The sequence below is a fragment of the Mesitornis unicolor genome, unplaced genomic scaffold (genome assembly GCF_000695765.1).
Source record: "Mesitornis unicolor isolate BGI_N332 unplaced genomic scaffold, ASM69576v1 scaffold26365, whole genome shotgun sequence".
Lineage (NCBI taxonomy): Eukaryota > Metazoa > Chordata > Aves > Mesitornithiformes > Mesitornithidae > Mesitornis > Mesitornis unicolor.
Window position 1 is genome coordinate 128,056 of NW_010185247.1, and position 16,448 is coordinate 144,503.

General features: G+C 36.2%; 1 protein-coding gene across 1 annotated transcript in view; it reads right to left on the reverse strand.

The window, feature by feature from the left end:
* The window catches only part of BRE (brain and reproductive organ-expressed (TNFRSF1A modulator)), a gene marked incomplete at its 5' end in the record, with an annotated part of 114,855 nt that extends 100,445 nt beyond the window's left edge, over positions 1 to 14,410 (reverse strand). The window contains 2 exons of the mRNA XM_010184783.1: positions 9,017 to 9,091; positions 14,216 to 14,410. Of these exons, the coding sequence (XP_010183085.1) occupies positions 9,017 to 9,091; positions 14,216 to 14,410 (270 nt within the window). The remainder of the gene's footprint in view (positions 1 to 9,016; positions 9,092 to 14,215) is intronic.
* Between the last annotated feature and the right edge of the window lie 2,038 nt (positions 14,411 to 16,448).

A 16,448-nucleotide genomic window follows, 5' to 3' on the forward strand; every position in this document is an offset into this window, starting at 1 on the left:
GTAATTGAAAAACAACATTTAATTCATGGACATCTTTTTGCCCAAATTTTGATGTACAGGTAACCTGTTAAGACCTAACGAGTGCATCTAATTGCATGCAATGAAGCCAGATTAATGCTCCTCCCCACTGCCCCATCTCTCCCGTGGACGTGATGTTTGCAATTATTACAGGTCCCAGCACATAAAAGAAACACAAGTTCTAGCATGAACACTTAAATCCTTAAAACAGAAATCTAGAGTCAACAGGTCTAGCCTTTATTTATCTTTCTTGCACTGTCTCACTGAGATGCTGCTGGACAAGGCAGTCTTTCCTTCAGCCTTCTCTGTCTAAAGTCTCCTTCCAGATCAGAAAATACCAAAATACACCTTACGTAAACCAGCAACTGCTTTTCTAAATAGAAGTTACTATAGAAATGCAAAGCTTCGTAGAAACATGGCACATTATTCATGAGCAACTGGTGGAGAAAATGCTGTGCATTCTTCTGGTAACATGGGAGGAAAATGACAGAACATCCTAGGTCTATTTTTTTTTTCTTTTATGTTTCATGATATTATGATCAATGACATTGTCATTATGAATTAGACAAAAATAGATGTGATGGATCATCCAACCTCAGAATGTTTACTGCTGAGAGTAACTGATTCAACAGTGAAGCTTCCATTTTTTTTTCTCATTTTTGGCTTAAACATTTAAACCTATGAAACTAAATAAAACCAGTGTAATTAATACACTCTACTACACAGTTACATTTTAAAAAGATACATACTGTATACATACAAAAAGATACACAGATACATATTAAAAAACCCAAAAAACCCCCCAAAACCCAAAAAACCTTTTTATATTGACAGCCATCAAAGAATTTTGTGTATTGAACAGAAAAAAGTTACCAGTGCAAATCACTGAATCCAAAACAAGAATGACTAAGAAACATATGAAATCATCATAAAGATGTACATCCGTGTTAGTACTGTTCTTCCTTGAGAAGACAGACATAATCTAGCAATATGAAAGCCAGAACAAAATAGCCCCAAAACACTAAACCAACCCAACCACTCTAACAGTAAATACCTGGCACTTTTGTATACAAAATTGACTTTAAAACCCCCAGGAAGAGCAGCAATAGGACTAATCTATAGTAGAAATAGGCTGTGGGCTCAGCACTGGAATATCCTTCTCAACATCTTACCATTGTGCTTTATGTACTTCTGTATTTGCAAATGCAGGTTTTCAGGTTAATGAATTTTACAGATTATTGCTATGCTCATATTCTACGCTCAACAACTTCTCAAATATTCTCCTTTCGAGAAGAAATGGCAATGGGGAACTAAATAAATAAGTTTAAAAAATATATCCAAGATCTTCTTCCCATTTAAGACCACTGTATACTGCTTGCTCTACATACCATGGGTGGACCATGACAGATAAAACAAGCACCATCATTATGTAATAACCTGCAATTATTTTTATGGCTATTGAATTCCATTCTTCCTATGCAATACGCAGAATGCAAATGTAAAGCAACAGTACAAATTACAAGCCCCAACAAGGCAGTAAATCTGAACCAAGTCACGCAACATAACTTGTCTACAAACTTTCCCATCAGATGCAAAAAAGGCTTTTAAATTTCAGAAGCTGTTCTTTTTAACTTGTTTTTCTTCAAAATTTTTTAGAAAATTAATGAAAAAAACTCCTATTTCTACCCATCTCAGAATCTCAAATTAGTAGTTCTATCAAATTAGAAAAAAATTCACAGAAATCGATATGAATATTGTAATGTTTTATTTATCAGAAGATGCAGGGGTCCTTTCCTTTCCTATTGCATTATAAAAATAAAATATTTAAATATAATTGTCATCAGAAATACAGCTGATTGGAGATTATGATTCATATTAAGATCATAACCTATAAAAATCATCAGCTGTGCAGAATAAGCTGTTCCAGTTGACAGATCTTATTAACAAAACCTTCCAATAAATTACAGAAAAAGCTGATTTAAAAAATTGCTTTTGGCTTTCAGCATATGGAGCTTATGGTGCTCCTGACGCTAAGATGTTTTATGTGGTTTTAGTGACTAGTTACTACAAACAAATCATGTTGTTGTGGAAAAGTTGTACTAATAAAATTTAGTGAGAACGAAGGGAACGGATCAGTTTACAAAATTCAAATATAACATGTTCTTATTATAAAGTACACTTTTATGGGACTTTGCTTCCCTTGGTTTGTAGGCAGAAGATAGCAGAATAAAATCACGAAAGGATGACTAATTAAATCATAGTTCCTATAAGTATTTCTGGACCTTCACTGAATTATAGCAGTAAGACTTTACTTTTAACTCTCTAATGCCAGAACTGGTAGACACTGTGGCAAAACAAGAGGGCTGACCTAGTCTGCCATAGTCTGTAAGGTTAATAATTGGACTACAACAGTAAGACCAGCCAAGAAGCACAATGCAGTGGAATAAGTAAGAACTTACACTTTTACCTATAGTGACAACTGAAACATCCTGTTAAATAAAAGGCAAAACAAAAACCCCAAACCTTTACAGCTGACAGATCTTATTTTTTTTTAAAGAAAATCTAGACACTTAAAAATATTTGGGGACCAAAAAAGTAATTATTTTTCCTACTCCACAACTTCCTGAACCACCAGACACATTTCACTACATGAACACTTTTTAAAAAATAATTATTCTTTTTTGACTCCCTTATTATGCAAGCTCCCCTGCTTGGTGTCTGCATGCTTCTGGCCACACGCTGCTACTCTGACACTGGCCAGCAGATTGAGGAAAAGAAACACTTCCTTGGTGGTACTTCATTTAGTCCTTTTTGATGAAAAAGTGGACAGCCAAAGTAAACTGCAGATTTCTGGGCACAGGCTAAAAAGAAAGACTCTTAGAGACAACTCTGAATGACATCTCTTCTTGCTAAATGTTCTCTGCACACACAGGTTACATTTATTTTCATGGCCTCTAGATTGTACAATTTACTGGCTTCAGCTACTACAAGCTATTCTGTTTTGAACGTTGCCAGTACTAACTTGCACAGACCCACTTCTAATCTAAAATCTCAATGGCTCATTATAATTGCACATTATAAATTGTGCCTTGAAACTATTAACAGAAGAAACCTAGACAATATTTGATTATTTGATACTCTTTAATGCTGGTACAATAAGCAATCTAGTGAATATCATACTGTCATCTACTTTTAAAATTTAAACTATTTGCTCCAAATGCTGACATAAATCTCAAGATAAGGAAAAGATTATGGAATACAATTCAGGAAGTTAACTTCATGTCTCTGTCACAAAGTCTTAAGTAGTATAAGATTAATAGCAATCTATGTATTAGCTTAAAAGATCTCTGTGGAAAGCATGGTCAAAGTATTGGAATCAAGAGAACTACATATTATTTCAGGACTACCTACAAGTCTGTCCCAGATTGAGTTGCCAGTTTTCCTATTTGTAACAGAGGTAAAAAGACAGATGGCACCGCAGACATGACAAACTTCATATGATGTACAGATGCACCACTGTACCCAGTACAGAAGACACATACACATTATAGGAAGATAGTCAAATGGTACATACTGCATAATGCTCTATGCTCTTTAGAGAGGTAGCTGCCCAGCAGAGTGTAAAACACTCCAGTGTAAAAAGATCAAACCAGATCTGAACTCTGGATTTTGTGACCTTAAGACACTACACATGAGGTTTTAGTTAGCCAGCTACCAACAGAATGAAATGAAGTATAAAAGCGAAAGAAAATATTATCCTTTTCCAGAATATTTAACTCAAATTTTTGAGTTAAACAGCAGAAGTACTACTTTGTACACAAACACATTTGTGTTTTGGTATTTACAGCAATTTAACACAAACCTTAAATGCTGTCAAATAAATCAAACTCATAATCACAACAATAAAGCAACTGGCCTGGAAAAATATCTCATTTGACCCTGCATATTATACTTCACTTTTGTTTGTTCTCTAGTATAGTCGATTACTCAAACATATGCAAGTATTGCAGTTTTTTCACAGTACTTGGAATTTGGTCTACGTCGTAAACAAAAGTTGTGCTCAAGTCTTTTAACAGACTTCCAAATGATGAAATCACAATAAGGAAAAACACAAATATGTTCTTATCTTTCAATTTGAACTTGAGGATAAACCTTTTCCATTGACAGTCTTACACACAACTGTTTGGCCCCCGGCAATGTGTCTAGACAATGTCTGTTATTTGTTTCAGTTCTGAAAGATATGCACTAAATACAATGGCCATCACAAAAACTCTTCAGAAAAACAGGTTTAAAGATCTGTTTATATCTTCTACAAAAAGAAATTAGGTCTGCTTTGCATATTTCCTTTACACTTGAATAATAAGAAATTACTGGAAGGCTGCTGATCACAGCATCACAGCTAAATTGGTCCAAATATTAGCTATTTATCAGAGCACAACAAGCAGGTACATAAGAATAGGAAATGAATGCTCTAAAAACTACACACAAGATGCAGTGGCAATCAGTGCACATCTTACTTAGCCAAAACTTCGAAAACGCCATGGAAATAAAAGAAAAATAAGTAAATGGCTTGTTTTCAACAGCATCACTGGCAACACATTCTAAAGTTCACTCATACTCTGCAATCACACTTCAGTCACCTACTCCAGTACAATTTGTAAATTACTGAGCTGCAGCTATTTAATGAATTATCACTATGATAACACATGTCCTTGTAGCTGACTAAAACTACAAAGAATGAAAAAAAATCTGGATGAGGTTTTTGAGATGCTAAGTCTATTACCCTCATTATTACTGTGGCATAGATGGTATCTGTAAAGAGGCACAAATGCAAACTAGAGACTGACCCTCAAAACCAGTATGCACACTGAATACTTCCATTTAGAAAATACTGGGGTAAAAATTTAAATCTTTGCAACCAACAGAAAACAATTTAAGCCAAAATGAATGTCCCAGTTACAAATTCAAATGCATAAAATGGAAAGGAAAAGAATAATAGCAAAGAGATACAGATGTAAGGAATTTCCTGAGTAAAAGCCATGTTCCTATCAACTAAGAGAAACTTAATGAAAGAGTTATCAGTAACAAACTTTGCAGTAGTTTGAGCCACCAGCTTGATTCTGCAGCTGTTTCAATACTTAAAATTGTCACTTATGTCAAATAGATTTGCATAAGAAAATAATGGAAAAGTGGACACTAAGGTCCACAATCAATTTAAAACCTTTGAACTGAAGTATAACTTTGTAAAGGAAAAAATAATGAAAGGGTGTCTTTTCCTAAATGTGCTTATTCAGTGTAAACCAACATTTCTTTTTGAACAGTTTTTTAGTTTGGAAAATAAAGAATGATAATTTTTCTTTTAAATGTGAAGGAACATGACCAGAAAACTTACAAAAAAAATATTTATCTGCTGCAGTCATTACATGGAGTATTATGTTTCAAAATAACTGAAGAACTTTCACTGGAATTTCAGAATTCAAAGGAAGAAACAGTGTATGCTGCACTGCTCTTTTAGTCATTCTCACTCTCCTTCATATACTCAACTGTTTTCCTTAAAACACACACACACTTGAAATGAATTTTAAATTTAGTGCAGTGAATACCTTTAAAATAACCTTGTTAAATCCGCTTCTCCTGTCCATAACAGCCCAACTTATGCTACAGCTTCAAATTTTTATTCTTCATAGGAAAAGAATACTCTCACCACCATCAGTACAATGCTGACAGAGTAAGATCTTATGATACCAGAGTGTATTCTCAACAACTCCAAAGCTTCTGTAACACTGCAGACTGTTCTCACAGCTTACGTCCTGAAACCTGAACACTGGCTTACCACACAAAGCTTTGCAGTTACACTTGTAGTGTGATTACCTACTGACATCAATAAAAATTTCAGAAGAGTATTACAAATCATTGAGGTACTAGGAGTGATTAATGAGGCAAAAGTAACAGTCTTTAACTATTTCACCAAATTTTAGTACAAGTAGTATTAATTAAACATCCAGAAAGATGATGGCAGGGAAAGTGTAAGAGGTGTGAACTTTGCAAATCATTACAGAGAAGCTACTGCACACTGTACAGCTGGCCACAGACTAGAACATAATTCAAACACATCAAATTCTGCAGTTAAACATTAAGGTTTTAATACACCACCAGCCTTCAATTACTGACTGCTCTTCCACCTTTCAGCGTAATATATTAACAATTATTTCCAGTGCATCAATTTATCACGCTCTATCATGTACCATACATAATCCAGCAGGTAGCATTAAAGCCAACACAACTGGCAGACGTGATGGAAAATAAACTCCTATTTTATTGCAACAGATGAAAGATCCAGAAGTCTCACCCTCTCCAAGAAGAATTAAGAAATACATGGACAGTTTAAAAAAAAAATCTGAATTTTTAAAAATAGCTTCATCAATTTGAAGTACTCACAGCATAATTATTTCAATCATGACACAGTAGTTCCAATTCTACCTGCCTTTGTATTGTTATCACATGAGATGACATTCATACAGCTGATAATGTCAGAATACAAGAAGCTAAAAGCAGCAGGGGATAAAGATCCATGCCTGCTGCAGATCGCCTCTGTCATGATCCAGGCTGGAGCCTGAGTCAAACCATTCTGCTGTCGTCAACAAACACTACTAGAACAAAACACTGTTTCTTCTCCTGTGGCTACTCATCCACACCACCTATCACCTTCCTACTACAGACAGTCAACCTGTCGGTTTGCATAGTAGAAGTCTGAACAAGAAAGCTAAGGATTTCATCAGTACATTGCCTATCAAGAAGGATCTGCTGTTGTAAAAATAAGGCTATTGCATACAAAAATATGTTAATTTTACAACCCCAAAGCTAAGATATTACGATTTTAGACATTTCAAAATAAAGTAGACTGGGAAACTTTGATTCTGCTGCCTTCTGTGTGTGCCTTTTGGCATCACACAACCTATATATGCACACAAAATAAATATACATTTTCCCTCAGACTAATGAATCATTCAGTACTTAGGGTGAACAATGCTACAGGAAGCAGTTATGGAGAACTGATGATTTATCCACAGTTTACCAACCTTGTTTAGAGAAGGTGGAAGACATGTAGTGAACATGATAGGGAATTACAGTAAGGAGGAGTTGCTGTCATGTATTGAAACATTACTCTCTAGAAACAAGATAGAATCTGTTTCTGTCACAGGGTTCCTACATGATGAGAGTTACTTACAGAAGTTATACACCACCTTCCAACCTCCAAGTCATGCAGTTTCCCCAGAGGCTGATAGAGGTATAAAACAGCCCTGTGACTGAAGGGGCTGAAGTACTGAACACACTGGGCATGCACATGTCCTGAAATTCTTGACCAATTCAAAATTTTTCCTGGGAAGTATGGAACTTGGAGTTCTGCCAGGAGCAGAAAACATAGTTCACATTAGACAGTCTCAGCCTCCTTTGTTCTACAGAGTCTTTCAGAAGCAAACCACAGCTATCCTGCACTCCAGGTGAACTGCTGCTGAGTCCTGCTTCTCAACACCATCCTTCCTGTGGAGGCCTTGGCCAACCCTCTTACATTGGACTAGATGATCTTTTGAGGTCCCTTCCAATCCCTAACGTTCTGTGATTCTGTGTGATTCTGTGATCTGACTAGAAATGCTCCCATCAAGTGAGAAGAGAAGGCCCTGATGAAAGACAGCAGCTAGAAGAAGGGCTGCTACCACAAATAGGGAAACAAACTGAAAATATCTGCATGCTTTGGAGAAAGTTAGGAGTGACTCATTACATTGCTCAAACAGCAAACAGTCTACAGAAGGTGAAGAGATCTTAGGATACTGGTCTCAGACTACAACCAAAATATTTCAGTCAGATTATAGTTGTGTCTGCCTTTATTTCCATGGTTCTTAGCTCAAGACACTGAGAAACACTGAAGATTCACACTTGCAATTGTGATCTAACAATAGTTGAAGACTATCTAACTAAGACTATCTAGATGAAGATAAATTTAAAATTCAGTTCAAGTGTGTGTGCATTTTAAGGAAAATAGTTGAGTATATGAAGGAGAGTGAGAATGACTAAGATATCTAGATGAAAGGAGGCAGACATGCAGTTTAAAGGAAAGATAGGTGTGGTAACATCAGCTGACTCAAACCTTGTCTGCAGTAGAAGTTTTGGCACTTCATTCTGACAGTAATGACAGATAAAGAGAACCCAGATCTCTCACTGCCTTCTCTGACTACAGCAACATTGACCTTATGATGGGCTTCCACAGTAACTGCTTGAAAGAATGACCGTCTTCCTGCTGTGAAAACTACTCATTTGAATTTATTCCATGTTGGTAGTTTGTCACAAGGGGTTTTTTTGTGTGTTTTCTACCCTCTTAGCAAAGAAATAAGTATTTTTTTTCCAACTCTCATCAATACTCTATAGTCCTGCTTTCTAAAGTATCTGGTCAAATTAGTATTCAATGTGAAAAATGAAGCAAAGTAAACATCAAAACCTTTGGTTATTGTCATCAGTATTTGCTTTCACTCCCTCGTAAGAAATGTTATATTTAGTTTGAAAGACTACTGGTACAACCAGACTGTTGATTAAAAAACCCAACACTTACATAGCATGAAATTCCATAGACTCATACAGAAGAGTCTATCTGGAAATATTTAAATTCCTTCCCTAAGATAATACCTTGGATATGGTCAAGAGTTTGTTGCTTATCATACTGTCTAAAAATCCAGCATCTGCATGGCATGCCATCTTCTACAACAACCAAAATTCTGCAAGGTCCTTTAGAGTGACTGGTGTATATTTACTACGTGGTAAAATGGCATGCAAAACAACAGTAGGTCTACATCACCTTCGCAAAGTATAATCCAATCAGGCTTAGAAATTATGGACTTTCAAACTGTTGGAAAGTAGGATGGCAGGACAGCCAAAATAGTCACTAAGAACATTTCAATAATTCAAACTCTCTCACAAATACTGTTGACGTAGACATTCATTTTACCTTGAGAAGGTATGTAGGGATATTGCTGAAATCTACAGGCAACTTCAAGAGGAAGCGAGCTGAGAATTCTCCAGTCTGTGGAAAAAATGTAACACTAATGAGACTTGGTGTCTAAAACAGAACCACAAATTGAACATTCTGAGGATGAAATATAAAACAGAAAAAAGTGTAAGAGGTCATACTAAACAGAAAGGTTGAGATTTAAAACAGTATTTCTCAATAGAGTTACTGAAGAGGAAAAAATAATTTACAGATATCACAGATGCTAGTATGAAAAAACACCTTAAAAACCACAAAACATCATTGCTGGTAAGTCAACAGCAAAATGTGGTCAGAATATAACAATGTGCATGACAAAAATCAGACTATTCTTTGTTAGACCCTAAATATAGATGTATCTTGGCTGTACTAATTTCCGGAAAACAGTCCAGTGAGACCTGCAAATGGTCTGAAAGCAAAGTTAAAAACCTGAATAAAATTTATAAAAGCATATAGATAAAACAAAGACATCTTCATAAACATTGCAGGTATACGTTAAGACAATTTGTGTTGAGTAAGGTGAGAATGTATCAAAAGTATCCTCTAAATAAACATAGAGGACAGAACTGAAATAGAAGGTTTTATATAATTTGTTTTCAAAATTATGTGACTCTTAACACCTAGAGAATCGTTTACTGAAAGTATGCCAAGTGTCCCCTACACATTGCTCTTTTTTATGCATAAAGTGTATGCAAAGGAAATGGAAAGGATTTCCTTTCTGTTTCATACACTTCCTCAAAACCAGACTTGGTCCACCTGGTTATGAAGCAACGAAGTTGGCTCCTTTTGAAAAACATGCTTGCCTGATTTCCTTCATATTAATTTTTTGTCATCCCTATTTTTTAATTAGATGAAGTAGCCACACAGCAGGTATATCTGTAATGCTGAATTAGCAGCACAAAAAACATTAAACATTATCAGCTAAGTACAAAAAATCAGGGTATCTTGAGATAAGGTAGCACAACTTTATTCCGTTTTAACACTGCTCTAATCTTTGCATGCATACTTGGTTATGTGATGACATACAACTTTTTAAAAACACTACTTCATTTTAACAAATCAAAGCTATGTGAATATGCAGCATTTTTTCTCCCACAGTAACAAGTATGTACTACTTTGCTATTCCCTGAACGTAGTTATCTGTACCTTACTTTCATTTTACTATTTAATTTTACTATGTTAAATGTTTTGCATAGCCAAACAAAACGAGAAGAAAAAAACTTTTAAGAAGAAATCTATGGTATACAAATTTTAACAAACTGCACATCCATCTATGGTGAACATGTATACTGCAATCCTCATCAAAGGGTGAATGTATACACTACAGTACAGTATACACTATCATCTTTATTGTGCATACAGCTATACCTTGTGGTAAGCAAAACCCTGCAATATGTCTGAAATAATGGAAGCATCCTTTCTGTAAAATGCAGCAGTGACCCATGGAAGAGAGGTAGAGGATTTTGACTGAGATCATGGACCATGTCCAGACAGCTTCTCAAAGTCTCTAAGGGTGGAGACCCCACAATCTGTCTGGGCAACCTGTACCAGTGCTCACACACCCTCAATACTCAAGGGCTTATAACACAGATGTCAGAGTGGCCTTTTGGGCCACCTCCTTAGTAGATGTCGTCACAAGAACTCCACATAGCTGTCATTGGGAAAGCTTATCAAAGGCTACCAGAACTCTTCAAGAGGAATGCATTTAAAGTCTTTTAACATCTGTATTGATACTGAAAATTTGCCATATGGCTTTGCAAAATAATCTGCCTCCCCTCTCAATTAGCTGTGCTAACCCACAAATTGCTTTGAGCTCAGCATAAGAGAAAATATGAAGGTTGTCACTGGCCACGTACAACTGGACCACAAGCCTACATAGTGATGGACCACACTGATTGCCTTGCATATTGATTCACAAAGAAACTGGCTAAAAAAATACTTACAGAAATGAACTTGCAGATGCACAAACCTCTCTAAGAATATACTGGAGGTCAAAGCCAATGGAAACTAGCTTTCCAAAATGAAGGGTAAGCTGCTAAGCAGAGCAGCTGAATATAAATGACTGTTTGCTAAGTGTGTTTTCCTGTGGTACTGACATGAAATAAAATTGAGAAGGAAAAAAATACAGAACTAGATTCTTTCAATTCATTTTATGCCTAAAGTAAGCAAAGACTCAATCCCAAGCAACTAGACACATACAGACAAAGATGTTGTATTAGGTAGATGTACAATAAGCAATGCTAATATCAGTGCCAATTTGTTTCCTGGTCTAGGGCATGATCTAGAGATTACTTATGCTACCTTCCACTCACTAAACAAGAAAAAACAAGATCTTGTATGCAACGAAAATCTTTCCATTGGTACATCACCAGTTATATCATTTGCGAAAAGGGTTTGTGTGATGTTAGGCTGTAATCCACCCTGCTGCCAGCTAGCTCAGAATTGCCCTTAAAATTTGTCCCTGGTAGTCACACAATAGATGCAAAGCAATCACACATAGGAACACTATGCAACAAAAAGTGAGCATGTATTACAACAAAGCCAGGCTCTGAAATCTTTCCTGATGACACTACTCACGAGGACAGATGCCAACTTTCTGATGCTGTATTACTTCTGTATGCAGAAAAATCACTGACTTGTTGTGCATGTATGACACAAAGACTGCTTTGATGACAGTCAGGGCACTGACTTTTTATCCAGAGTGAAGTGTATATTACAGACAGTGCTTCTTGTCTGGACTTAACTTCCAAAACGATACCATATAACATTTGCCATAGAATCTGGAAATTATTTCTCGTAAGATACCAAGTCTGATGAACTGGAATGGCCACTGAAGAAATGAATGGCCTCTGATCAAAACATCAGCTGCTTTAAGATGTGGAAATATATAAGAACTTGCAGTCTAGCTGTTTCATGTCATTCAATCAAGATTATTTTACAATGTATTACTTCCAAAAGTGCTCTGGACAGCAAGGAGCAGTCCCTGTCCATGGTGCTTGCCTACGCAACCCCAACCAGCTGGCCACAGTCATCAGGCCGAGTCAGATGAATTTCTGGCCACACCACTGAGAGATTTGATACATCAGATAATGGGCATCCATATCAGCTATTAAGCTAGGTAATGACTTGGGTATTTTTCACAGATCTTGGAGATAATTTCAGGAAATTTGAGATACTGGAACAAAGACATGAAAGCAAATTTCCATTTTGGGACACAGCACTGAATTCAGGCCTCTACAAACTCATGGGTTTTGTTTTTTTATTGACTCATGCACTTAATATGATTGCTTTCATAACAACGTGCAAGGTTCATTCACAGATTATTATTTCAGAAGTCTGCTCAGCCACTATTGATTCCTGAGAGACAGCAACATGAATTTCAGTGACTTTGAGACAGAGGAGACAAAATGCAGTCTACCTCTTGCTTTTCAGATAAACACTGCTATCAGTATAAACACTGATCATCAAGACCAACAAGACAGTTGCAATGGACAGGAAGGAGAAAAAAAAAATCTCCAAATGAAAACCTCAGTCTCCTCGACAGAGAATGTAGACTTTGAAAACAAAGTACAGATTACAAATAGCTCTGCAATGATTAAAAGGATTTCTCTCAAAATGTATTTATTTATTTTACTGGAAGTTTTAACTAAGACAGCATTTCAAATACAAAAAAAAGTTCTTTATTCCGTCACCAAAGACTGAGGAAAGACTCAAAAGGCTTGAGTAGATATGGCTTTCCCATAAAAAAGGAAAAAAATCCCCTAGTTTTCTACAATCTTGAGTAGAATTTTGGCAGCTGCCAAAAATTATGATAAAATCTAGAGTACAGTTCAGAAAGCCTTCTGCATTTCAATAAACCAGTCTTATGATATTTACAGATGTGACAAGTTTGTGATGTCAGCTACAGAGAATAACATTTAAGAACAAATTAATTTCATTGAAGCACTATGATCCATAAACATAAAAAGTGAGATCTGAAATTCTCTGATAAAATTTTACTTGGCTTAAAATAAAAAAAGTCTAGATGACTTGTCTAAGAAAAGAAAAACAGATGAATATAAGTACTGGGAGTTGTAAACATCTTTGCATCACATGTAATTTAAAGATGATTAAAGTGACATAAAGCTAAATTCTAGGCCCTTGTAACAGGAATGCTGAATTTTTTTTTATTTTCTGACTGCATCTATTTCAGAAGATAATGCTTCTGAAGGCCAGTATATCTTAAGAGTATGCTGCTGAAAGCAAGAGGGTGACACTTTCAGCATAAACACAGGTACTTCCTGATATATCTTACTCCAAGCTTCCCATGATAAATATATGACAAGTGGAAAAAAATGATTTTTGCTAAGCTTACTCTGTGGCAGAGATCAGTTAAAAATAAAGAAATCAAATCACACACTAACCAAAATGTCTACATTGCCAATAGCCTCGTTTTAGAAGGCTGAGAGGGTATATATACAGTGTTTCTACACAGCATGACTTCAGGAAAACAGATAAGCCAGTTTAATGTCTGTTTGTCACAGAAAGACATGGCCCTCAAAGCCACTGCTCTAGCCCATCTCACCTCCTTCTGCAGAAAATCAGTCTTTTTCTTTTCTTTTTTTTTTTTCTCTTCTCTAGTTTAGGTTCCTGAAGCAACTCATCTCAGCTTAGACAAGTGCCAGGGAGATACAGGCAGCCACAGCTACCAATTAAACCAACTTGATTGTAATGTGGAACCACACATCCTAACACACCCTGTGATCCTACCCCTAAGTGGGCTGATTAGCCTGGGAAGGGTGTCAAATCAGCGCTGTTTTTCTGCCTCTGAAGTCTTCAAGGCTAACTCAAATTTCCACATAACATTGTAATGTGCCCTGTAAATACTGTACAGAGTTTTCAGTTTTCAAAGTTTTCATCTATAAACCAGATGAACTAACAGCGGATTGAAAAACAGTTACTCACCTGGAAATCTGGTTCAACTGAGGTAGTGGAATGACAGCAAAGTACAAAATAGGGAGTACAGAAACTGAGCTGGAGTCAAATAGAAGTTTTCTCCATTTGAAACATAAAGCATGGAGATCCACAGAAACAATACAAGTTTTCCAAGGTAAGAGCTGTATTTATTTAAATGAAAGGATCACTAAAAGCATTTTAGCAGAAATATTCTTAATGGCTTACCCAGTTGTTCTTTTTGCCAGCATAAATTTCCATGTTTTCTCCATACTGGGGCTCTTCAAGTAAAGTCTGATATTCAAACATGAGACGAGAGCTTTCACGTAATCGGCTGCACTGAAATTGGTGATACTGCTGCACAAGCTCCTTCACAACAAGCAGGAGACATTCAGGGTTTGAAGGATTCCAAGAAGCTAAATTCTGTTGAATTAGAAAAGAATAGAGACCAAAATTGTTTACAGCAACAGAAAGACAAGCAGTCCCCCTTCCATACTGATATCAGAGGCACGTGGAAGTTTTGCGATAAAGCTAAACCATAATATTAAATGCAAAGTTTGTATCATGCTTTGAAAGAAAACCAGGTCAAACAGCAAAAGCAAGTCTTAATGTCAAGTTAGCATCCATATGGTGACCTATCTGAAAACTGGTAATAGGGTTACTAACAGCCATAGATAGGACCAAAACACTATTTCATTCTTCCCTAAAATCAGACTGTTGCATAGGATCACTTGAAAAGTTTGAATTAAAATAAAAATTAAAACTGATACGAAACATACAGGGATCAGGTAAGTACAAGCCTGCACAGTATCTGAATCAAAAAGCAGTCACTGAAGAGAATATGCCAAATTAACATCAACTACGGAAACTACTCTGCTCCAGTACTCAAATAGTGGATATAGTATTGACAGTGACAGACCAAACGGGTTCTCTTCTGTTGCCTCAGCCTTGTCCTTTAACTTAACTGACTCTTCACTGGAGTTACCTTAATCATTCCCTTAACACAAATGCCATCCATACATGAGTCTCTTCAACATGCCTGGCAGAAGTTTTTATTACAAGTTGACTGTACATCCAAGAAACACAGCTAACAGGAATAAAAATGTTAATGCAATGAAGATAGCTGTGTCAGTAGCACAGTAGCAATGATACCTCTCAGTTTAACTACTCTGACATTGGCTTAGACCAGTTTTCCATGCACAGTATGTTTTATTCAGAAAGGTTTTCTGTGTTACAAACCATGCCTAACAAGATTAATGCTGCATGTCTACATCTAGTTGACCTAGAATGGATCTACATTAATGGCGAATGAGGACTCGCCCTTGTACTCCATGCTGATAGGACATGAGATAGTTTTGATGCAAAAACCCACTTAGGTCCCCAACAGATCTTCCTGATACAAGTGCAGGGCGTGCTAGCATAGTCATGTGACTTTTGGTCAGCTTTCAGTATAAGTAAAATTATTCTGTATTTCTGTATATCACAGACATATGACAACAAACTAGCTGCAACAGGATTTTAAATTGCATGGATTGTACAGTTAATATTAAGATCCTTAGAACTGGTAAAGATGTCTGTATTTTATGGTTAAGTGAAGATATAATATAGCAGCTTCAAATAAAATTACTTATCAGTATCTAAACTCAAAGTGGATACTTTTGTCCTGGATGTTGCAGACATTTAAACAAATTATATGCATAATTTACATACTTCCACAAGGATAACAAAATTGGCCCTTTTTTACCTCTTCAGTGGAAAAACAGCTTTGATTTGCGTTATTTTCTACAATGAAAAGACAGAAAATATTTCTGTGCTTTGAAGTAGCTATCTTAAGACTGCCTTGTATTCATACACAAAAAACCCCATGTTTCTTAACCTAGGTTAAGTAAATTAATGAAGCTGGATAAAAGATATGCTCCCTAAAATATACAAGCTAGTCATATTTTGTGTAACACCAAAACTAACAGAAGCAAACAGGTTGCACAGAGAATTTATTGAGTCTCTGCCCCTGGAGATATGCAAAACCCAACTGGACAAGGTCTTGGACAGTCTCCACTGTCTGCCTCTGCCCCAGCAGGGGGGCTGGACTAGATGATTGCTGAAGGCTCTTTCCAACCTCAGCTATTTCTTGATTCTATGAAGAGGTTTACAAAAAGCTCACACTGAAACAGAGGATCTTATCAAGGCAAGATTCCATAGTTCTGGCCTGAAAAGAAATTAAAGAGTTGTGTACAAATTTTATCTTCCGATACTCTGGAAAGGCAGATAGAAAGCCTAATCAGTTATTCACGAGGCACCATACCTTCAGTTCTACAATGAAATCTACTTGTAGCCTAATCTCTAACTATGTGGTTATTAATTTTTATTATCACTGATGACTTCATGATATAACCCTTTGGAATGGCTTTGTACAGACTTCAGTATATGTGTATGATGGTTTAATACTTCAAGATTTCTCTTT